This window comes from Ruditapes philippinarum, unplaced genomic scaffold (assembly GCF_026571515.1).
Source record: "Ruditapes philippinarum isolate M1 unplaced genomic scaffold, ASM2657151v2 ctg52_1_1_1_1, whole genome shotgun sequence".
Classification (NCBI taxonomy): Eukaryota; Metazoa; Mollusca; class Bivalvia; order Venerida; family Veneridae; genus Ruditapes; species Ruditapes philippinarum.
The window spans coordinates 226537-252280 of NW_026858333.1; the positions used below are offsets into that span (position 1 = coordinate 226537).

General features: G+C 31.4%; 1 protein-coding gene across 1 annotated transcript in view; it reads right to left on the reverse strand.

Moving 5' to 3' along the window:
• The window catches only part of LOC132752859 (teneurin-m-like), a 112304-nt gene that overhangs the window by 20402 nt on the left and 66158 nt on the right, over positions 1-25744 (reverse strand). The window contains 11 exon segments of the mRNA XM_060743249.1: positions 158-365; positions 753-899; positions 1815-2000; positions 2828-2851; positions 3789-4004; positions 6112-6306; positions 7936-8037; positions 9642-9750; positions 13341-13609; positions 16448-16615; positions 21373-21584. Of these exon segments, the coding sequence (XP_060599232.1) occupies positions 158-365; positions 753-899; positions 1815-2000; positions 2828-2851; positions 3789-4004; positions 6112-6306; positions 7936-8037; positions 9642-9750; positions 13341-13609; positions 16448-16615; positions 21373-21584 (1836 nt within the window).

The following is a 25744-nucleotide window of genomic DNA, read 5'->3' on the forward strand; positions in this document are numbered from 1 at the left end:
ATTTTTTTGAATGCCTACAAACAGTCATCAGATTTTTTTGTAGCTTTACACATCACACAAATAACTTCAAAATTCAGTTTTAGGTATGTATATATAATAAAGAAAGGGATATCCCAATAGTTTTTTTTTTAGTTTTTTTAAATACAAAATAAGATACCTTTCATTGAATGCATTCTTTGATGTATCCATCTGGACACTATTCTCTTCTACCAGGAACTTCATTTTCTCGTAGAACGAGGCCGTTGCAGAGGTGGCCTGTTTACGCAGCAGTATTTCAGCGGGATCAGGGGAAGCACGACAATACAGATTATCTTCACACTCTTTACTAGCGCAACAGTCAGGGTCCATACAATCTCTCAATCCATCTGGTTAAAATGTCAAATGATGTCATATTTTAATAATGAAGATTATATTTTTACAAAAAAAAAATGTAACAAGTTAACATTAGATTATACATTAAATGTTTGGTCAATCTAAACATTACTTTGAGATTATTATTTTTTTTCTAATTTTAACATGGTAACAGTTACAAATTCAATACTGTAGAAGACATATAAATTTCCACACTATAGCATCAGTGTAGGGTGACAAACTTCATATAAAGTCTGCAGCTGAAATTAGCATTTTACTGCTGAAAGCCCTTCAAAAAGTCATGGAATGTTCCAAATTCAAAGTAGCAATGGCCAAATTAAGGAATTGACAAGGGTCAAGGCCATGCATAAAATAAGCTACCAAAGTTTTTTTTTTTTTACCTCCGTCATTATCTACATGATCTTTACACTGCATCTCCATGGAAACGTCACATGCTTCTCCTTTCCAGCCGGAGCGACATTTACAACTATAGCCCTGTTGTCCTAGAGTACACACCCCATTATTACTGCAGTCATTTGGGCAACCATCTGCAAATTTCACAGTCAGAAAACTATTAAAATGTCATAATTTTTTGAAATGTTTGCAGTTTTCTGAAATTATGATTAATTTCCCCAGTATCTTATGTCCCTTAGAGTACAGTAACAGCATAAAATGACACAAAATGTCAACAAAACGTGAAAGTTTTTTCATCTTTTTCATACCAACTTCCATTACAGTATTGAACTTTCGTCATAAAATTGCCATATCCAATTTTCAGTGCACATCAATTTTTAATAAGTATCGAACACAAATGGGTGCATATTTTACAATTTTCCCTCATGGTGATCTAATTTGAAGCCGCAGAAAATGTTATAGGTCAAAAAATTGATGCATAGCAGCCTATTTCACAGCTTGTATGCCAATCATTTTGTCTCTGTTAAAACAAAGGGCATATCCTAATAATTTTCAGAGGAACAATTTCAAATAGAGCAAAATATGCTAAACCAATTATAGAGGCCGAGTTATAAATAAGGCAAAAAGAGATGCACCCATTTTTCAAGCCAAACAAAATCCAATATGATTTTAGCCCTGATGAATCATATAAAACTGGAATCTGTGTGTGTAAATAAGTCTTGGCCCTTTTCTTTCTCTTTATCATTTTTAACATGTATTTTATACTTTCTTCTTTACAGTGAATACAACTTGTTGTATACTTTGCTCTATGCGATTTTCCAACATTATACAGTCATGGAAATTTTATACATATTTATATGTAAAAAATTTTAACCTTAATAAAAACATCCAATATTTTAAACATTTTACAGGCATTGAATCTTTCTTCTAACTGAAAATCTAAGTTTAATGTAAGCTCTTCTTTAAGTTGCAAATTGTTACTATTAAATATGCAATTTTCCCAACACAATTGAAAAGCTATATGAAATATACAAAAACAAATTATTTACCCAGACTACAGTGTTTCCCGTTGTATCCCTTCAAACACAGGCATGTGCCGTTGTTACAGTTACCACGGACACCGTCACAGCGGGGATCGCACTTTAACTGATCGCACAAGGCGCCACTCCAGTTATCATAACACAGACAACGCTGATTATGACAATAACCATGGTAACACTCTAGTCGACATTGTTCTGTAGAAATAATGATACAATCCTAAATACTTCATCTAAATCTTATAATTTTATTATTACCTTTTTAAAATCATATTTAGCTGACATATATTTACATAGGCTTAATGAAAAACAAATAATCATAAGCTTTAATCAAAGATTTTGAGTCATCTTCCTGGAGTATATAACCAGTAGCAAGTACCGATGTAAAAACTATGAGGACAACATGGTTGTTTCCCCATTACAGGCTTAAAAACAGTAATCAATATAGCAGACACCTTTACTTATCAGTCACATATTTGCCTTTAGGACATTTACAGAAACAATAATATTATAATACATGTATTTATAAAAAAAAATTTATCTTTTAAGTTTTATAATAATTATCAAAATCATAAAATATTATATTTATCAAATTAATGCTTTGTTGTTTTTTTTCTTTAATTTATTTGTATATCAGCATGACAATATTCAATTTCATCTGAAAATCCATTCACAGCAAACATAACAATAAATATGCTTCTAATAAAATGTGCACAAAAATAAATTTACAATGTATCATACAGAAAGCATGCTACAGCAAGAAGCAAGGAAAAGATAACTCTGATGAATATACAAAATTGTCCCCCTTTACACAGATTGCTATATAGAGTAACATCCCCTTTCAGGATTCTATTTATAGTGCAATCTGTGTAAACAGGGAACACATGCAAATGAAAGCAGAGGCAAGTTCTGCTTGGGCAGGAATCTTTATAAAAAAAATCAAAATGCATTATGGGTGACAGATACAACACAGGAAATATGCATTATGGGTAGAAATTATTCAGGAAACAAATTGCCTTAACTACCTCCTCTATTATTTACTGTCACATCTGAAAATTAACACTTTTCGCAATAAAATGATGAAACGGTTAGCTGAAGAGAACTGTTAGTATAAATAATATATTAGTATTAGACAGGTTTTTAGCATAAAACAGAATTTAGTATTGACTAAATAATTGTTATTGTCACAATAAAAACAAGGATGCTACTAAGTATAGTGCTACATCATCCATCACAAATCGCTCGGGGAATTTTTATAAATATTATTTTCAATCAAGCACATTCTTTTTTTACACTCGCCTATCTTAACTTGTTTAATCAAATGTTAGTCATTTTTTTCATCCCAAAGGTAAGAAACGTACTAATTTCAGTGAAATTTGACGATGCAAATAGCGATGTTTTACAAAACAAGACTGCGGTATTAATCATTGTTTACGAGAAAATTGTCGGTGCTATCAAGCAATAAAAGAACAGTTTGATTAAATTGCCACTAGATCTATAATGAATAATTTACCATTCGGTTCCATGCTGAACTGCTTTAATGTATGATTTACACGAAAATTTCTAAAAGAATGTATTTCAAAACACTTCAAAGACATGGAAACTGCATTTTGAAAACTGCATTTTTTTAATGATTTCTTTTTCATCAAATTTTATTACCTCAATTTAACATTACTTGTATTAAATTACCGTTTGAATTGTGAACATTTTGCATGTTACACAAAATACATCTGGATATTTTAGACTCATTTCAAACAAATTTCCGTTCTTTTATCTTTGGAAAATTTCAAATGTTTATAGTATTATAAATTATTTTGTAATGCACTACAAGATCAAATAGTTTAATGATTGCATTCTTATCATGCCATTTCATTTCAATACATATATAAATAAGTTTAATTTACAAGTTTCGACATGTTATTTCAAATGCATAGGGGATAATAACAAAGGTATTCCAAAAAACGAACAGGCCGTCGTTCCATTTACCTGTATCGCAATCTTTCCCAGTGAAAAATCGCTCACATTCACACTTGCCGTCCTCTACATTGTATATCCCGTGACCCGAGCAATTTTTCGTGCACAAGTGTGTTATGTTAAGTTTATCCGGAATGCTACAATCGGTCCCTTTAAAACCTTTATAACATACACACTCGCCTAGGGCACAAACCCCGTTACCCGAGCAGTTAGGCATAAGGCAGTCAACTGGAAAAATTATTTCAGATGAAAAGATTTCAAGAAGTCATAAATAGATTTTGAGGCCCTATCTTCCACAGAAAACAATTTGTATTCAAAAGTTCACAATCAATTTCCAAAGTAATACCACCTTTAACCCGTAAACTTAAAACCAATCTAATTTTATTCTCTACATTAAAGTCTGTAAACCCTTTATGAAAAGATTGTCTTTGGTTTTAAGAAGCAAAGATTATCTTTCCAAAAGTTACTTCTGCTGAAGACAGGGCCCCATCTTGTGTAGAATCAGTGCATGGTTATACTAGACAAAAAGCAGTTACAATAGAAAAAGCAGAAAGCAAAATACAAAGCTTTGCTGGTATAAAAATAAACTAAAAACAGTGGTCAATATTGTCTCTATTCAATATTTTCCCTTTCTTAATTAACAAAATATAAAATTAAATTTCTTTCCGACGTATGGTTTGATTTCAAACCAGTATGATTAAGATCAAAAGATGCAGGATAATGTAAACTGCCCTCATAAAATTTTTCAGTTGCCAAAATGTCTTTTCATTTAATCACTTTCAACAAATAAGCTATGTTTGGGTAGCTCCTTCAAGTAAGAATTCTTCACAATTCAAAGATGGTATTCTTGTCCTTTCGGCCAAAATTGTCTGCTTTTCCACAACGCAAAATTTATCTTTCATATAAATTTCAATTTTGATACCGAAACAGTATTCTATCTGGTTTTCAAGAACAGTATTTCAAGGTCTTAAGAGTTTATTTCTATACCAGCAGACAAAAGATAAATCTCGTTTATGTGTAATGTATCAAACTACCAAAAATTATGATAAAATTGTGAAATGCATTAAGAAAAAGTAGTCCCTTCTCCTCGTAAACAGTCTGCAGGCATACCGATTTTCTTTCACCATGTTCAATAAAGTATGATAAAAACTATTACAGTTATGTCATAAATAATCATCACAACCGGAAAATAAGAGACATTTTAACGTCAAAATGTAGACTTGTTCATTTCTTTTATAGTAAGTGAATATAGAAACTGACAATTTTTTAAAAGTAAAAGGAAAAATAGTTCCTGTCTGTCAGAATCGGTTATTAGTCAGAGTTGATTATTAACTTCAGAAAGAAGATAAAAGACCATTTTACAATTGAAGAAGTGATAAAAAGATGCTTAAACTGAAAAAATGGTAAAAAGCTGTTCAATGAAAAAGTGGTAAAAAAATGAATCAAGTAAAAGCGGTAACAAGATTTTAGCTGTTAAAGTGGTTACAAGACAATCACAGAAAAAGAAGTGAAAAGATGTTCACTGAAAAAGGTGAACAAATGTTCACTGAAAAAATAGTAAGAAAGAAAGACTATAATCAGCTTACTCAGAGAAAAAAGCCAACAAAAGCATCAAAACAGGTTGAAAGCTTTGAAGGAAGAAAATGTTTTTCAAGTGAAACATAAAACTCAATATTTTTTGGTGGTTATTTCTCAAATCTAAATTTAGTTGTATTAATGGATAAACCATGAAACTATTAATATTCGAGGAAAATTCTAGCAATAACATATTGAGCTTTCTGTATCCACATGAAGTGAGAGGAAAACTACAAGTTGACAGCACCAAAGTTTTCTACATTTTTTGTTCATTTTTAGCCATAAAACACAACAAAATGTGACAATATTACATTGAATTGAAGTTGTCTCAAATCTACACATAAAATAGATAGGAAAAAATGTGAGAAATTGATGCTAAAAATAAACACGAAGCTTCACAATAAACATTTAAACTAAGGAGTGTTTTGTACTGTACAGAACTGTTTAATGTATTGGTCTTATTTAATCGAACAGTTTAACTTGTATTGTCTTAAAAAATTTAAGATTTTTGACAGCAATAAATGCCTATGGAATATAAAAGTGTTTTTATTTTGAAAATTTATTGGTAATAAAAAATTTAATAATCTATGCTAGAGCCTGATAAATACCGTTTTAGTTCCTTCCATTCCTAATTTTACGCATAAGCTATGTCTCAGGTTAATCTCTTGTTTAAAATAAATGTTAAAATACTCTACACTTTACCTAATGAGATACCACTCTATAAACAACATCTATTAATAACTACATAGTCGTCACTTACTGTCTCCGCAATCGACCCCTTTGAACCCTTCGTGACATTCGCACCTTCCATCGATGCACACGCCATTTCCGTTACAGTTCGGCACTACGCATTCGTTCTCCCTAATGTCACACTCGATCCCCTTCCAGCCTGTGTGACAATGACACTGACCTCTGATATACATTCCATTGCCACTGCATAACACTGGGCATGTTTCTGAAAAAGAAAATTATTTTTAGAAATAGTGACCTTCAATGTTTGACCTTAGACTAATTTCTTAATAACAGAACGTTATTTGAAAAAAAAATGGCCTTTTTATTTAGTATCTCTCAAATACAAACTGAATGAGCATACAAACATGTTAGTAACTTTTGTTAATGACCTTGACCTAATCAATATAGGGTGACCTTGACCAATAAATATGTATAAATTATGAGTAAGCCATTTACATTGTCTGTAAGTGTAACAAATGCTAGGATATTTTCTTTAGCACATGTGCTGTTTTCTATAATTACATCAGACACAATTATAAGAAAAGTCACATCTGTATAATTCAGCCCACTTGTCACTTGTAGCAGACGTAATTCTATTGAAATTCCTCACCATACAAATCTTATGAAAATTGTCCCTGTGGCGTAAGACTACTGTATATATTGTAAATTTACATGCATTTTACAGTCATCTTGAATTAAAGCAACATAAAGTACATATTTTTATGTCTGAAACCTAAATTAAATAGCTCGTACTACAGTATGTATTTTATTACAACTGTATATTAAGAAGAGAAAAATCGCAGCATTACTTTTCCGCTACAATTAAAGTGACATTCAAATAGTTTCAAAATAAATCAGAATGACAGCTGATTTAAACGAGACACAGGAACGCGTGTCAAATAAGGAGACACTTCAATAAATTTGTTCTCAAAAACAAGTGAATTATCTCCTAGGATAAATAACTACTTGCGTAAAAGCACAACTTATGGAACAAAAATTGTTTCCACCTTTCTAAAGAATTATTTATTTAGATTACGAGTATCAAGTTTTCTTTAAGACATAATTTCGTAATAAAATACTTTTAACGTTAATCGCAGATATTTGGACCAGAACAGAAAAAACACAACCAGTGAGGTGATAAAGTGAGAAAAAATTGTGACAAAAGGCTGCAGGCTTCGTTCTTTAACACGCTTTTATTGCGGCAAAAAATGCCTTATTGGTGTTCGTATCACAAATCCGCGAATCTTACTGCAAAACTTTTGCCTCCGTCCATAAACATTTGCATTTAGCAAAAAACTTCAGGCCGTGTGCATGAGTCAAGCAGAAATTCACCACATTTCTTGCGTGTAATTTGTTATGCTTGTCACTTGCACGTCTTCCGCGCAATATTAACAAGCCTGATAAAATCAATGTTAACAAACCTTCATTCACAAAAAATCTTTTAATACAGGTTTCTCCCATGGGAATTTTGGTCTTGGAAATAAAATGAAATCAGGGAGGAAATTCGCCCATCATTAAACAAGATCTTAGGTAATAAATTTATCCTTCTTCTTTTGGTCTAATCTTATTTATCTGAATACAGTCATGTGATTACTTAAAAGAGTTTAGTTTCTCATATTGGAGAAAGGAATATATTCTAGTTGAGCTCTTAAGACCCTCGTTTCAAATTTAATACTGGAATGGAGTTTAAAAAGTCCTACACTTTTTCATTTCAATTATTAAATCCCCAGATTTTTTTTTCATGCTTGTAAATAAATATATATTTTATTGCATAATAAAATACTCTAGGACAATGACCTTCACATTTAGTATTTGACCTTGCTATATAAAATAAGATAATACATGTACATACTTTGATTACAATCCCAGCCTGTGTAACCAGGAAAACATTGACATTGTCCATCCACACAGCTTCCATGCAGAAAACAATCGCCTGGGCAACCAGTCTCGGGTTCTAAAAATAGAAATCAAAATGTTCTATAAATAGACATTATAACATACCTTTGTTAAGCATAAACTTCAGAACAGCCTTGTGTTTTTTAGATGACATATGGTAAATTGGACACTCTCAATTCTAATTACCATTTCCTTATTTTGTCTAAAAAAAATTAAGAAGTAAGATATTTTTTAAAGCTGTAACTTTAATGTAAAAATAATTTTCTAACTTCAGGAATTTCTTTCCACTTTTCATGGCTTCTTCAAAATAATGACCTGCGGTCCAGACAGCTTAATTTCATAATGTATTGAAGCACACTAAATGTAATCACCGGTCATTTATAGAGAGTCTGGGTCAAGAAAAAAGGAGCAAAAATAACAGGAATTACGTAAATGGAAATAATGGAAATCAAATAAAGGCCGACCTCCTGGAAAATTGCTGCGTTATCCAGATATCGTTCATGGAAACCGTTCTATAGACTACATAAGGGAATATTTGCTTTAAATGGATGATGTTTCAAAAGTTTAATGCAGTGCGAGGCTAGTCTGACTCATTCCTTAAGTGTCAGAGAAATATTCTTTTTTCATTTTCAAAATGTTTTAACAGCCAAGAGTTGTAAAACAAGTCTTTATGTCCTCAAGCTATTGTATGGGTATAAAGTGAATTGGTTTAATATGGCAGGTCTGTACCATATATAATCATGTAGATAGGATTTACATATATAACACTAAACAATAAAAGTATATTTTTATATGGATGTTGGGTGTTGGTTAAGTGTTTAAGATACTATACATGATGTGATATCAAATATCAATATAAATTTAGAACAAAATTTCTCTTATGAAATGTTCATACTAACTTATTTTTGACATCTAAATTTTTTTTATTTCTCCCCCCCACCCCCCAAAAAAAAATTGTTTAAAAATGTTTTTTTATGAATATTTAAAATACTTATAGAGAGCGTGCCAATTGAAGACTCAGTCCATAAACAGTATTCAGAACTTTAAAAAAGGAAAACTTGGCAAAAGCAAATTATTGTACATTGCATATTTCTCAAATTTTGTCAAATGCATTTAGATATCTAGAAATTCAAATTTCTGTAACTTTGTCTATCGTTTATTCATACAGCTTCCAATTCCAATGCATAAACACAGTTTATCTTAAATTTAAGCAAAGATAAATCTAAATCTGCATAGGAAATGTGAATTTTAACATTGTGGTGGATCAAATAACTTGAAACAGCTTGTTACGAGGAAAGACTATCGAGGCTGCAGCCGATGCTTTCAAACTCCCTTTAACACAACTTTCAAAACATTGCCACAACACACAATGACCTCAGTAACTCTAATATGGTAAAAATATTTGCCTTAGAAATACCACTTAAATTTTTTTCTATAAAATTTGCATTTGGACCTCTTCCATGAGCGGCACTTGTATTGACAGGAAGTGCATAATTATGTTTCGAAAGGCTCAAAATGGTTGATTTCATAATTTTTCATGTGATCATGTAACACTTAAACATAAAATAATAAGCCCACATTTTTTAAAACAAAATTCATGTAATAATTATAAGAAGAATTCAAAACTTATAGCAAAGATTGAGTAATGGGTGTCAAACTTACTGTAGAAATCGGTTTTCAGTGACACCGTTTGAGCATCCTCCTGGTCATTATACACAGATATAAACCAAACCCCAGCCTCTAGGTACTTGTTCAATGCCGTCTCATGATTCTGTAAATAAAGCAAAAAAATAAATATGTTTTCAACTCCATTGTCATGAAGATAATACTCCAAAACAAACCCTCGCTTTTTATCTAATCTAGTGTCTAGGGAAATAAATTTTGAATGAATAATGGCCACTAATTGCATGTTATTTTGCAGTAATGAACGCAATGGTCGAAAGGGGAAAATGTTTTGCTGACAATTCTACTTTCGTCGAAGACTGATGGTGACATTTAAAGTCAGATCGACTATAACCTAGATTAAAAAATGTTCAAGGCGTTATTCCGAGCTGTTTCTGTGCTTCAATTTTCACAATTATCGAATACCCAAACTGACATTCTAGGGATATAAACCTTACCGAGTGCATGCAACGTGAAGACAAATATGATGTCAAAATTCATTAAATTTCAATCTGTTTTCCATTGTTTAAAACGAGCAAATTTCTCGTGCATCTCATCGGTCTTCATTAAAGTCGGGGAGAAAAAAAATATTAAGATCAGCTCACGCGTGATTAGAATCCCATGGGACTGCACAAACTTTGCAGCACGAAATAACAGTTGTCTTAGTGAACTGCCAAATATAAGCCAAAACAAACAAACAAAATTTAAAAAAAAAAACATTGATTACGTCATATAAGGACAGAGGAAAAAGTAGTCTTGTAGAATTTGATTTAATTTACATTTACAATAACAAACTGTGGAAGTTTCATCAGGAATTGTTGGAATAAAGTTGTTTGCAATCAGACGGTCATCTTTAGTTGTTTCGATTGAATGACCTGTTTCAAAATTTGCGTGACCTTCAAAATACCCATGACCTTCAACTAAAATCAAGTAATGTTTAATCTTTTCCCCATAATTTCCTTTGACCTTGACATTTCACGAAATAAATGACCTGAAACTTTTCTAATTATGAGATTTGTCTTGTGCCTACGTAAAAAAAATGAATTTTCTTAATTCCTTTTTATTATCCTTTTACATTTCTGCCTGTAAATGGCAACTAACAACTTTTATATGATTCAATACATATATCATTATGATATTATTTTTTTCACAATCTCTTGCACAAAGATTACTTTACGTAGACGAGACAGGATATACAAAATTGCAAATTAGAAATGGTAAGTCTCTCTGGAGAATTAATTTGGTGGAAATATTAATCTTTACACAGGCATTTCTTTCCTTATGATTTACCTACGTAATTAGATAGAAGAATATTCATAGAAAATATAATCTATTGTTAGGTACAGAGATTTCTCTATGGTCAGCTTTTTCTTATTTTGCTTCTTTTTCTCTTGGTCAGCAAAGTGTAATGAGACAGGTTTTTCTTAGCCAATGTTGTATTTAACAATAAGAAAACACTACTTCAAGGGTTCAATATTCAAATAAAGATATATTTGTTATTAGTTGAGTTTTTTTCTCTATTTTATTACAGACATTTTGAACAATAACAATATTAAGACCACTTAGTTGATGTTCAATTGTGTAAGAAGCTATAAGCTTATTGAAACACTCTCAATCTGTTCCTGGAACCAACCTATGTACTTAGGTATGTTTACCACTCGGCCAGGCCGCCACTCAAAAGATCACTTGATATAATTGATAAGCTCTTTTGGCATTCACTTTCCAAGACCATTCTCTTAGTTGTTCCTGGCAGTTGGACAACTGTTAATATCAAGCCCAATTAACCTCAGTCTAAAATAAAAGTCAACAAGACCAACATTTCCATTATAAATCTTAATCTTTTTTGCATTTTCATTTTATTTTCTTGGAGAAAAAAAAATCTCAATTTGCCTAGAGGTTTTTCTTGTTTGTCTTTCCCACTTACAATTTTCTTAAAGACTTACTATTAGCTCCTAGATAATGCGATGAATTTACTAGCAAATCACTCCCTGAAGACCTAGAAATTTCTTAATTCATTCTAAAAACACCTTCTCAAGGAAAACTTATTTTTCTTATCTTCTTTTCCCTTCCTCAAAGACTTTTTTCTAATCTTTAATTCACCATAAAACCATATTGGCACAGCCTAGGCTTGTCAACCATCTGATGTTTATAAAGTCCTGGAAGACTCATTTCCTATAATTACAGGCATTTTTCTCCCTGTTCTATGTTCAACTTTTTCTGCTTTTCTAATTATCTATGTTGTCTATACATATATCTGGGGACACTTAAAACCTAACATTCATGGCAGGCAATACATTGTACTAGTATAAAAATTATTTGGCAAAGTTTTAAATTTATTCACAAAAGTTTCATAGTCTAAATATTTGTTCCCAAAAGTTTTCTGGTTTACACACTTCTTCACAAAAATATGCCAGTGCAAAACTTTTCCCCACAAATGTTCTCATCCCTCCCTCTCAACTTTGTGTCCCTGCCATCTGTAAGTAAGTCTGAGAGGCACATTCAGGTACTACCCTGTAGTGCAAGACATGAATGGCATCCTAGCTTACATCAAGGAATCTACAGTCCCTTAAAAGGTTCAATCCTACAGTGGCAAAGAGATGGTGTGGCTTGAATTCACAAGACATTAGCAACAATGCCTTAACCCCTACCATAAACCTTTACAAATTTTACACATTTGATAAGAAGGATTTTTTTTTTTCGAACTCAAATTGTTATTATGTCATTGCTGTGCAAGAACATTGCATGTGTCACTCCCTCCCTTGCAGTTCCCGCCTGATAGCATGTTAATATTACAGATAAGTCACACAGTACCTTTCTACAGACTACTTCTGCATACATGACATTATGCCATTATAAATCTTAGAAATCCATTTTTTCTTCCTTTAATCTTATGTTTTTTCAAGAAACATTTATACCAGGCCTCGGTCTATCATAAAAACCTTACAAACACAGTCTTACGGCTTGCAGCATCTTGTCACACGGTTGATATATAACTGCCAGCTAGACTAATATCCCATAATTATCCTTGCCAATAATTCTATGTTTAGTTTTCCTTCCCTCATTATTTATATTGTCCCGATATATCTACCTAGGGACTACTGAAAACCCGAGTTTCAAGACAGATAAATATGTTTTCAAGAAGGCTTCTGTTATATCAAGTTTGCATAGAAATGATGGTTCCTTTACTCCAGAGCTGATTTATTCCATCTATTCTAGGATACACAAGGTTTAATTTGCAGGAAAAGAAAATGAAAAGTTGAGATAATCAGCGCATCTTGTCAATTGGTATGATTAGGAAAATGCAGCATGATTAGAACGACAATCATGCAATCTGATTTTTTGACAAGGAAAGCTTTGAAATGTTGCAATATGTTTGTTGTGTGTGGGTGAATATTGGTTAAATTGAACATTTCTGAAATAAGAAAACTTGTGAGACCAGCCTACAAGGCATTCCATCCAATTGGCTGATTCAAAATTCATATTTAAAACTGACCAATGAAATGGTTACATACATTGTATTTTTTGACTGGTTTACATATCAAATAACTTATCTAAATATTTAGAAATTTTTGAAAATGTTCAATTAGAGAATAGATTTACAATATCTTATTTGATCAAACAAGCACATTCTTTGTAATATTAACAAGAATAAGAAGTTTGTGGTCATCTTTTTCATCCATACTGTAAAAAGAAACTCACCTTTGCCGATCTTTTAACTCTTGAGTTAAGAGTGCGTCCATCAATGATGTCGAAGAAATCAAACTGAGCAATGGAAGGGGAAGCCCCGCGTCGTCCGTAAATTCCAAACACGCCATCTTCTGGTACTGTCAGATTTATTTTCACAAACTTTGAATCCGGTTGATTAAATTGCGATGTCCAGAATGATTTGGGTGGTATTGTTTGTTTCATTTTGTCGCCGACCTGGTACTGGGCTATAGGTAAAGTAGGCGGAGCTAGCGTACTTCCTCCTGAAAATGAACCATGCCAATGATAACTTTTCTATTTGTCTACACACAAACTTTTACTTGTTATTTACCAGGTTAATAAAACAACTGAAAGAAAAGAAATATTGTGACTGACATGAAATTTCAATACCATTAGTTTATTTATTGTTGTTGAAACAATGCAATATTATTTAATATTATCAACGTCTATTGTAAATATCTGAGCAAAAGAAAATTCTTAACTCTTTTGAGCTCTGAAAAATTGTACTGTTCCTTACTTTTAGATAAAATATTTAAATAAATATCAAACAAAAATTACAAGCTTAATCAATAAATATTAGAATCTTTGTTTAATAATTTAATAATCAACTTATCATCTAAACCTAACACAATTTCAATCAATATTCAGCCTTTATCAAAACCAAATTTCTAGCTATAACATTCATTAGAAAGTGTCAAACTTCCTTTTTTCAAAGCTTCACTATTTAAAATTTTTTTTTGTCATATTTTTTTTCTTAAAAAAAAAAGTATCATCTTTCATTTTATAAACTTAATGACAGACATGCAAGCCTCTTTGACGAGTGGAGGGCATCGCCAATTTATGGAAGTTACAAAATTACGTATGACAGTATGACACTTTCTATACTACTCAACGATAATTGAGTTTCTGTCGAGGAGCATTCGCACAAACAACGTATCATCTAATTTTACATGCAATGAAGCTTTGTTCATCTTAAGTAGCGAAATTGGGTTTTATTTTCTCCACACAATCCCCACTTATGACAAACGTTTGTTGATTGATTCCCCCGCATATGTTGTCCTTCAGAATCAAATTCGACGGCCAACAACTAGTAGCGTAATAAGCCGTGGACAGACAAAACTAGTAATTGGATTTTTTACAATCGTTCATCTTTTATCTAATTTGATACAAATGGAAAAAAATGTCTCCCCGAAAGTGGTTTATCCACTTGACAGAGTAAGAGAGTGCATTTGTAGTAAAACAGAATGATGTTAATTACAAGATGATAACTGCCAGTAAATTATTTAAAGAATAACAATACAGCACCAACTCTCCAAACCTTTTGCTTGATTTGCTGACCATTCAATGCTTCAAAGTTTCACTGTTTTAAAAATTTGACAGTACTCTAAAACTAGAATCCACATGTCTGTTTTTATCTTTCGTAAGCGGACCGCTTTAAAACTAACAAAAACTGTAAGTCCATAAAGCTTAAATGGGTTGTTATAACCATCATGTTAATACTAATAGGTTGACATGAATACGCCAAATATAAGTTTATTCTCTGACATGAAATACAAATTTTCATTATCTGAAGTATTAAAACTAGGCCTTTTCTCAGACTATAACTTTGACCGTTATATAATTCACAATGTGAAGATGCATGTATTAAAAATTTACTTTTCTAAGAACTTCGCTGAAATGTGTCTGGAAAATTTTAAATAAAGCAAACTTTAATGTCCTTGAAGAGATTTCAGTAAAGCTTAGAAGACCTGATATCTGATAAAACGTTTCTATCTCGAAGATCCAATAAATGTTACATTTATATCAATTTGTAAACTTCTTACATATATTTTAATACCCCCAGCTTTATCCTTAAGAGAATACGACGTTTTATTGGATGAACTGTTTTCATTTCCTTTACCTCGGTATCGCTCTGGAATCTTACGGGACTACTTTATGCCGCGTATAATCAATTTTATAAGGAGATTAAGTCGGTTCTATACATAGTGATGAGAAACTTCTCCATACGGGGGAAAAAACAACATCTTAACAAGTGCAGGAGTAACGATACAAACAATATGAAACAAATAAACGTCAGAATAAAAACCGCATAAAAACCATAACCATAACACATATTAGTCTGGCAGGAATTCATCTTTTTTGTACAACATAAAATTATTAGTTCTTTATATGTTCAATATTATTCATAAAGGGTTATCTTTGAAAACCAATAGCATTATTAATAAAGAATGACGAAGAGGAAAATAACTATTGTAAAAGGAACTCAATTAGCATGTCAGTAGTCAATTTTCTAAGCTAACAAACCTTTAAAGGCCCACTACGACTTAAGTAAAAGTCAATCTATACAAACAGTTTCAACTTTGTTCTCTGAATTACTTCCATTTAAGAAATTTTATCTCCCTATAAGAATTTAGTTATATGCAAACGTTAATGATCTAATTTCAGTCCATATAAAATGACTTTCAAGAACGTATTTTTTTTACATTAATAAAACACTATTATGGGCCTTTAAAAGTTAGCAAACATTTAGCTGCATAGTATGCGGAATATTATTTAAGCTAAATTCTAAGCAGTCTATCTATATAAATAGTTTTCCAAGGAGAATATATTCCTGGGGTTCATACTCTCAGTGTCTGAAAAAGCGGAGTCAAGAGTACATACATTAAGAAAATAGTCCGAGCTCTAGCACAATTAAATTGGACAAATTTCGTTACTTGCTGTTACAACACAAACTCACGCACAGACAATCTAACATGCAATCCAAACATGCATATAATTTTGGATTCTATAACTACAGAACAACAAAGCCAGATAATTTAACAGTATTAATATAATAGCAGAAAAGTATACTTCCTGTACTTAAACAAATCCTGAATATTACCGTACAAACCCTGATAACCCCCATATAAATGCTCTTGAATTTAATATTCATGCATAAGAAATTAAATCAGATTTTTACTTGACATCAGTTTAATTGCATTTAAATGTTTGAATGCCGATACTTTATTCTTTTCAATATGCCAAGCATTAATGGAACTACTTTTCTGCTTTGGAAGGAACTTTTTTAGTGAGGCAGATCACAAGATTCCTACCCCACTTACCTGCATGCACTAAACTATCACTAGGTACAGATGATACATTTAAATGTTGTAGATATAGAAGACAATATGGGGAACAGGGCGAACTCGTATTACCATATCCTCCTCTCCCATGGTCATGTGACGTCGTTCCCGCGTCAACCTCTACCGCATCGTCCACATATCGTGTTTCTGTAATTTAAGAAAATTACTTTTAACAACACTATTACAACATGACAAATAAATTTTTTTTTTCATATTTTTGGTTTGGTTTTACCTTGCACTTACATAGTATAGTCTGATTTTATTGACCTGTCAATTATGCATACATTATAGAACTCATTTAAATATTCGATCCCACTTCGGTTTGGTCCGTGAAGTTTACGAGAATTAATGTGGAGTATATTAGTCATGGATTGAAAGTCACGCCAGCTTAATGTGAAGGTTTTCGTTAATTCACAATAGTACAGTCGGTTAAGAGAATGCCTGATAAATTAGAGGTCTGTGGTTCGATCCTTGCTGTTGCCATTGTTTTAGTACTCTTTCTTTATTTTTGCCGTATATTTTAATGGAACAGTTTGTAGTGTGTTTTACAGCATTGAAAAGACATTTATTGATTTAAATCCGTTTTAATTTTAAACATGAATTCTTAAAACATGTTATTTAAAAAGAATATAGATATAACAAAATTAAGTAAAACATAATAAACAGAACGAACATATATAGCTCCAATATTGTTGAAAGTATTAATAAGAAAATAAAAACATAGACCTACGCGGTCTCGAACTTAAAACACGTGTGGCACTTAGAGTATAAACTCGTGCTTTACCCTATTGCGCTATAACGCTGAGTACTTTTTGTTGAGAGATACAAATTAAATTAAATTCCATCGTACAGCGTACATCTCACGGAACTTACCGAAAATCTACCGAAGATTAATATACTGTGTGCATCGACCGTGTAATCAGTATGTAATTGACAGGTTAATAAAACCAAACAATAGAGGCCATGAATTATGGCCACTTTCCAGCTTTACTGGTAGAGGAAGACCTCAAGTGTTCCTCCTCATATTATTTCAGGCACAAATGAGCACCTAAGTAGAACCACCGATGTTCTGTAAACTAGTCGGATAGCTTCCTCAAATGAAAGAATCCAAAGTCCCTCACATAGTGGAGAGGGATGATGAAAGAAAATCGAAAGTCAATAATCTACTTTCAATAATGAGAAGTCTACAATGATTCATTCGCATTTGCACAAGAGTTTCCTCAATAACATTTCAAATGTGCTCATTAACATAATTATTTAAATTTTAAGAATAGTGTTTTGAGTCATATTTTTGATATACTGTATGTTGTTCATCAAACTTTTTTCCAATCATAACAAAATGAAAATCTATACATTTATTTCTAAGCAATTTTCCGGCTTTAATTTCTTTTCGCGTCCCAAGTTGTATTATGTTATGGTTATTAGGTTGCGTATAAGTGAATATATATAATAATATTTCCCTTTAAAGTCTGTTCAAACTAGAAAATATGGTTTCAATTCACATAAAGTGCTAGCTTTAATTCCTTGAGGACCGATTTTGCGAAATATTATTATATCATGTAAGTAATTTTGAAGAAAGTTTAAATTTCATTCTTTTGTTACTGAAATGTGCTTTTACTCTTGGAACAGTCAACACTGTTTAAGAGGGGAAAAATATTCATGATATATTCCCATACTTAAGATAATGTCTTGTTTTTTTATTTTGTTTGTTTTTTTTCCGCAGGAAAGATGATCTTTCTTACGTTAATACTGCAGAAACGTATTAGAATGATTTATGAAACAACATTAAAACTTAAATAATGAGACAGTTGGCATTTTAAACACACTTAACAACACAGACCTGATATATTTCTCTCATAATTTCACTTTCCTCCATAAATTCTAGTAAATTCTATAGCTGAAAATATGATTCTTAACATCTATTTGCAGTTATTATGTATGTAAATCTCTTTTGCTATATCAAATAAAGACTGTTCTTTTAACATATAACCCTAATGCTGCTGGAAACAAAAGTAATATGCATTTGCCATCATTAGATTCTACAAAGCCAGGCTAAGTTTGCACATCCGTGCAGTCTGACCAGGCTCTATTCTTTTTGACCGACTTACTTTAAATTTTCACCCTGGTATCCCCATAACTGATAATGAACAGTTCCAAAAAAAGGAAGCTGGGCAAGTCCATTTAAGAATATTCAGCGGGTTAAGTTAGGGTTAAAGGTCTAGCACGATTTCAAATGGTCAAAGATCTTGTGTGAAAAAGAATAGAACTAGAAATATGTTATATAGGACAGGGCTTTCCCCCCTCCTCTTTCCACTGTATTGTCTGTCTACAGAAAGACAAAGGAACACCGGGACAACACGATGGACAGACAAATCTATACCAAATAGGAAATATAAGTGTTAAGGTATAAAGCATTCATAATGCTGTATACAGTATCAGTGTCATGTGTAAATCACCAAGACTTTGTTAACTCCCCAGACTTCATCACCATAAAATGCTTTTAGAAATTTGATAAAACCATAATAAAAGTAAGTACAGTCAAGACATAATAATGTCACAAGAATCCAATGTTACATCGAGAACGCCAGACAGACTTGAATGTCGGGAATAATATTTATGTCGCTTTAACACAGTGTGTAGGTAAATTAATATCCGTTCCTGTCAAGAAAAAAATGGTTATATAATGTAACAGGAAATTTCACAGGGAGGACTGAAGGATAAAGAAAACATGTTGGGAGAAAATTGCTTTCTTACACTTAACAGGCTTACGAGACATGGTACCAATGGAAGTCTGTATGTAGTTCAGTCATACAATAATAAGTAGGTCTGAAGGAAAACAAACTTTTTGTTATTTTTTTGGCAATGTCTTCAAATAAGCTGTCAATATTCCACCAGAACAACAACTTTTAATTTTTGCATAATAATACTTGAAATAATGCAAATGGCCACTTTAAAACTAATGGAGCTTAAATTTAACCATCCATTTAGATCAGAAAGTGTTAGCCTTATTTTACTACATATACCCTAATTTTGCTATATATAGCCCTAATTTGCTACATTTAGCCTAATTTGCTACATATAACCCTACTTTGCTACATATAACCCTATTTTGCTACATAATTATAACCCTACTTTCCTAAATATAACCCTACTTTGCTACATCTAACCTAATTTGCTAAATATAACCCTCCTTTTGCTGCATACAGCCCTATCTAGCTTATAAAAACACCCCAGTAACTGAATATATGCATACATCATCACAAATATGACAAATACCTCAAATTACATTTAGACAGCCTCAATCTTCTTTACATTTCTTCATCGAAAAAAGAAAAAGAGAAACTTCTTTAAAATGGGATTCCCAACGAAAAAAAACGTGAAATCTGACAGAAAATTTTACAGGAGGTTGAACAAGCTGACATTGCTTCAAGCAGAAATAAAAACTTTCCCTCGTTTCCAATTTCAAATCTAATCTAAAAAGGCATCTTCCCATATCAGAATCTAATTTATTTTCCCTTATAAAAACCTAGTAACTCACTGTCATGGAATAAAAAATAAAAGTCAACAAAATGCATAAAAACTACTGATGCACATTGGGTAATAGGTTTCAACAAAATTAACCGAGAAATCCATTAATCTTTCAATGAGGAAAATATGTACTTCAATTCTATAACTTGCAGAGCATTTCCAATATTCAGGTCTGATTTTTTTTGTATCTTTAAACTCATCAAGTTTTTTTGATTGTGTATTTAATTCTGTTACTGGGGCAGAACTAAAGTTCATTTCCTTATCGGCAATAAAAAGAAGCAATAAAATAAATTGCATCTTTCAAAAAAGGAAAAAAAAAAGAATTAATGCTTTTAAATAATTTAGATTGCATATTATTAACAGATTGCTTTCCAATTTAATTTTTTCATTGTTTTGACTTAACTACAATTGAATAGAGCATTGGCGGGCAGTTTGTTATTGAACTACCTGGATTCAGAACCAAAACAAAATTGTTTTTTCCACAAGTAACTGCCAAATTTTCCACTTAAATCATTTAAAATTCAGTGATGGCGGAAAAATGCAATTAAATGTATTCAACCAAACGCCCATGTCAAAAGACAAGGCTCGCCCAGATCTTAAACGAGCACACTATCTTGTGAACAATAGCAAACAGACTGTAATCACTTAAAATCTGCAATACTACAAAGCATAGCAAATTTAATTGTGACACTTAAAATTTAATCAAATCAAATCTTCTATGTAAATTTCATTACAAAATTTAATTCCCAGCTTTTCTAAATATTAATCTAAATGTTTGCTAAGAAACTTATTTCACCCAGTTCACAAATTACTAAATTACAATTCAATATGCCATAAGATAAATTGAGAATTTTCAAGATTCATGGGGTATGACTACAGAATTATCATTCTAAAAATAGATACAAATCTTTGGCAAGTTTGTTCTTATATAGTCTTTTATAATTACAATTCATAAAAATTACTTTAACATATTTGTTTTCTGGATCAATTGTTACGAAAGCTGCTTGACCAATCTGGCATCATATGAGGAAACATGGTTGTGACTCGATAAAGGATCAAACCTGGGATCCCTGGGTTGAAAAGCAGACACCTTAACTACTTAGCCACTTACATGATATGACATGGATGTATACTGGTGGCATAAGAAATCATTAGCATTTAAAAGACTAAATTAACATTGTGTCCTGAGTACGGACAGGGGATTCACATTTAGCGTGAGAAAATATAAGTGAATCCTGCAAGGGTAGAACTTAATGACAGGTTGGCTGATATTTACGCTAGAGGAAATTTTAGCGATGTTTGTCAATTCTCTTAATTTGCCAATATTTTCATGTCACTAACTTAACCACTTATACAGTATACATGTATATACTTACTTAATAAATAAGCTATGACACCGAGTGAAATGAGCAACATTAAGACTAGAACAATTATTGCGAGACATCGCCACGAACACCGCTCCCGTAGCTTCTCCTTCCACTCGTGTTTCGAACTGTTGAACTTCTCGTAGTTCGCCAACTGTCCGCTTGGGTAGAAAGGAATTGTGGGACTTGTAGTAGTAAATTGGTGCGGATAAACAAAATTTTGCCTGAAAATATACAAAATAAAATATCAAAATAATTCTTCAAAACTTCGATTATAAAAATATCCGGACACTGAAAACTTTTACACTATTATAGTGATTAACCTGTTATAATGGCCAATATTTTGCTGGTGTATATTATGTATATATAACCCTGTGTTAAAAAATTTACAGTTAATTGAAGACATATGAAACATGTCTAGTTGGACTTTGCAATAACAATAGTTTCTGCTTTTTGGGGTCCATAATTTCTGCTTTCGGGATTTTCTTTATTTTGTTACAGACAATTTTTTTTTTAGATTCTAGGCATTTTAAATTCAATGCTCTCCGCATTTCTTCACCCCAACATATTAATTCTTATCCCAATTTTACATTAATATTTTTTCTTCAGCTTTTTCTTCATGGAACTCATCTTCACTATGGAACAAATAAAATCTTTAACTTTTGGGCATAGACGGATATCAGTACAATACAGTTATCAGAAGTAATTTTTCTGTCAATACTATAATCATAATCATTTTTCAAAGATAGAAAAAAATGGTAAATTACCAATAAAAAAGTCATTTAATGATAAAATAATGCCAAACTTCAATAATCAATCAAATAATCATAGTCAAATAACAGTCAATCATCTGCAAAATGTAATCATTTGTAAATGAAAATTTACAGTTCAATTAACCAACTATAGTCAAAATGTAGTCAATTATCCACAAAATATAGTTGATTCTCCGCAAAATATATCCACAAAATATAGTCAATTCTCCACAAAATATCTCAATCATTGACAAAATATAGTCAATTATCACCAAAGTTATAAAAAAAACTTACTTTGCAACTTTCCTCCTAGCAACCATATTCAGCCTACTATATTTAAAACTCCACTCCGTTAAGTTCTCAATATTTAAAGTTTAATGGGAAGTATCCTATTTAAATATTCCAAAACCTGTTTAAAACTTGCCCAACTTTCAAATTATTGTTCCTGTGATTTCGCACACTGAATAATTTATATTTATGAAAAAATAACAAACACCACCAAGTCCAAGAGATCAACTTTTTTAAGAATAATCAAAATATCCTTAGAGCTAGTGATTTTTTTTTTTTCAAGACAATTGAATTTTGCTCAAAAATCACTTCTGTCACTCATCTGCGAATATCTCCCTATGGAAGCACAAAATGCACAATAAATTCCCGAATAAAAACTGATCATCCAGAAGTTACAAAGGAACTTCAAAAATAAAACCCTGATTTTTTTTTTCAAAAATAATTCTGTGGGTGCTTATAACACTTTCTAAAAAATCTGGCTTTGAAATATAAGAACTCTGTCAACTTTCTATGATAGCATCAGACCACTGTATGTTCAATATCAAATAATTTTACGACACATCGTTATATCACGATCATCAGCTCTCGGCTTTTCTATAGGTGAACACTGCCCGTAGAAATAACATTAATGAAGCCTTTAATATTCCCCTCGTTTATAAAACAGCTACATTTCCCTAGGATAGCATACTGACTTTTTTCTCAATAAAAAAACTGCATACCAATTTTCACCGTCGTTCTGATATTTCAAATATCATTACTGATCAAATGGAATTTTTTATTTACAAAGTATTAAAAAAAGCATATAACAAGAGCATCAAAGTAAAAAAAAATTAATCCAGCACAATTTATATAATATTATTATTATAATTATTTATTTATTTTATGATCATTTTCCCCTGAATAAGAATTCCACTAAAATAGCTAGAAGATAAAAGTTTTGAAAATATCTACTATCATCACCGGAGACAAAGGTCAGATTGATTTTAGACCCATACAGACCTCGATTACCGAAGACAAATAGACTCATAGACTCTCGAACCCTATTCTTAATCCAAGACAGTAACAATCAATGATGATACGTATGTTTTTTATCTTTCTTCCTTTATTTTCCCAGGAACTTCATAACATATAATCTAGTTTACATTACTTTCTCCTGTTAGAGTAATGTTGTCTCAATTTTTCAACAATTTTCTACACGTTTTTGCTTACATTGACTTTCCGTATTTAAATTAATTGCTCCCAAAAGACTTGGCAGACATTCTCCCTCAAAGCACACTTCTTGTACTAAATCTGATCTTAAACTGAATACAAATTTTTCCCTGAACAAATTTTCAAATCAGAAACTTAAGTCATCAATTTTCTCGCTTGAAAATTTTCAAATTTTATTATCTAAAATAAAAAGAAAACAGAAATTTAGTTTCAAAATTTCACAGGAGTTATTTCCACGCCATGTCAAAAAACAATAATTAAGCCACAATGATTATTATCTGAACAGAAAACAAACATTTTAACAGCTCTATCACATCGGGAGAACTGTTTGTTCACGCAAATCACCGCCTTGTCTGTGGCTAATCAGTGAAAATTATGATTTACACAATTTTCCGCAATAACTGAATCCATCTTTCCGCTCAATCAATAATTACAAGACTGTCTTCATTCCAAAATATTCCTCGATTCATGCAGATAAAGATATTAAAACACGAAGAAATTGCCATAATTCAAATTTGCCAAGATAATAAAAGAAACAATCGCCTTGCATATAGTCTAGAAAACCTTCTTAATTTGTATAGAATGTCGTAACTCAAATGCGTAACAAGTTTTTATACGTAATTGGTGTTTTACGATGAATAAAGGCACGCCAAAAATGTTTCAATCCTTTGGCAATTCCCTTATAAAGCCAACACAATAGACTTTTATCAAATTAATTTCAGACATATAAAAATTTCTTTTATCATATTTTTAATGTCTGATTTTGAACTTGGTTATTTAGGTCAAATATAACTATTTTAATTGAAAATCAATAAAATCATCCAAAAGGTGTTTTAGAAAAGTGACATTTTCTTGTAAATTTCAGACAATGGTTAATATATCTAGAATATCGGACAAAAGCAAGAAGAGAAAATTGCATTAAAATTATAATTTGCAACACATGACAAAATGAATTCAAAGATAATATTTCAGTTTTGAACCCGAAATCATTTAAATAGGATAAAGTAAGAATAATAGGGCATAAATTTTTACAAATCTAATATAGGATAGAGCAGTATAAAATGGCGTCTGGATTCAATGCAAAAAAAAAAAACATGTAATTTTTTACAATTCTGAAAAAGCGGTCCTACATACGGAATTTGATTTTCTACGTACAACTGTCACAACAATATCTAAACAATAACGGCTTCTAAATAGTACTCAATAATCAATTCAATCAAAATACTCTGATTCCATTTCCATGGCTTAAAAAACGGTCCAACAGCAAAAAAATTATCCTCTCACACAAGATTGACACCTTAAAATTAGCTTGTTAAATGAAGCGCAAGTAAAAAGTACAATACACTATACAGGAAAAAAATATTCATTAATTTTTTACAAGTAATTGAGCTTTGCTGAACTTCAATCTTTTTCTTTTAATTGGTACGGAATGATGCCGAGTTCTTGCTATGTTAAGGCGCGTTCTGCTGAGATTAAATAATACTGTATCAAAATTAATTAAAATATTGCTGATCGGGCAATAAATATTTCATGGAATCAATTAGATTTATCTCACCTGGGAATTGATAAATGTAAATCATAATTTGCAACGCTTTTTGTGTCAAGTACCTGCAGGCGATCTTTTGTGTCAGAACGGATTTGAATTCTAAACTGCCGAGTTGACACTTATCCTAGAACATCTAGTAGGTGTATGTTTTGATTTATAGGTGAATTCAATTGTTACTAATTTTCTATAATTCCTGCAAGTCATATGACAAATGAAGTAACAAAATGTACATGTATACGGACAGCAATTTTGCGACTGAAATAATGTGAACACTTTAAATTTATTCAACAAAATTTAACACATTTACACGCACAACTGACTTTGAAACACAAAATGTAATTGTAAAGTGGCCATCAGTTCAACAAAATGTTAGGCGTTAATAACCTTACATGAGAAACATTTTAAAACTGATTAAAAAAAATTGTCATTAGCAGAATGATGTAAACAGAAATCCAATACATATATATATAAAGTAAAAAGTACATGTAGCAGGTTCATTGATTCAAATAAATATAAATTGACAAGTATCTAAAACAAGTAAAATACTTAATGGATTAGAAAACTAAATATTGACTTAGCTAACTTAGCA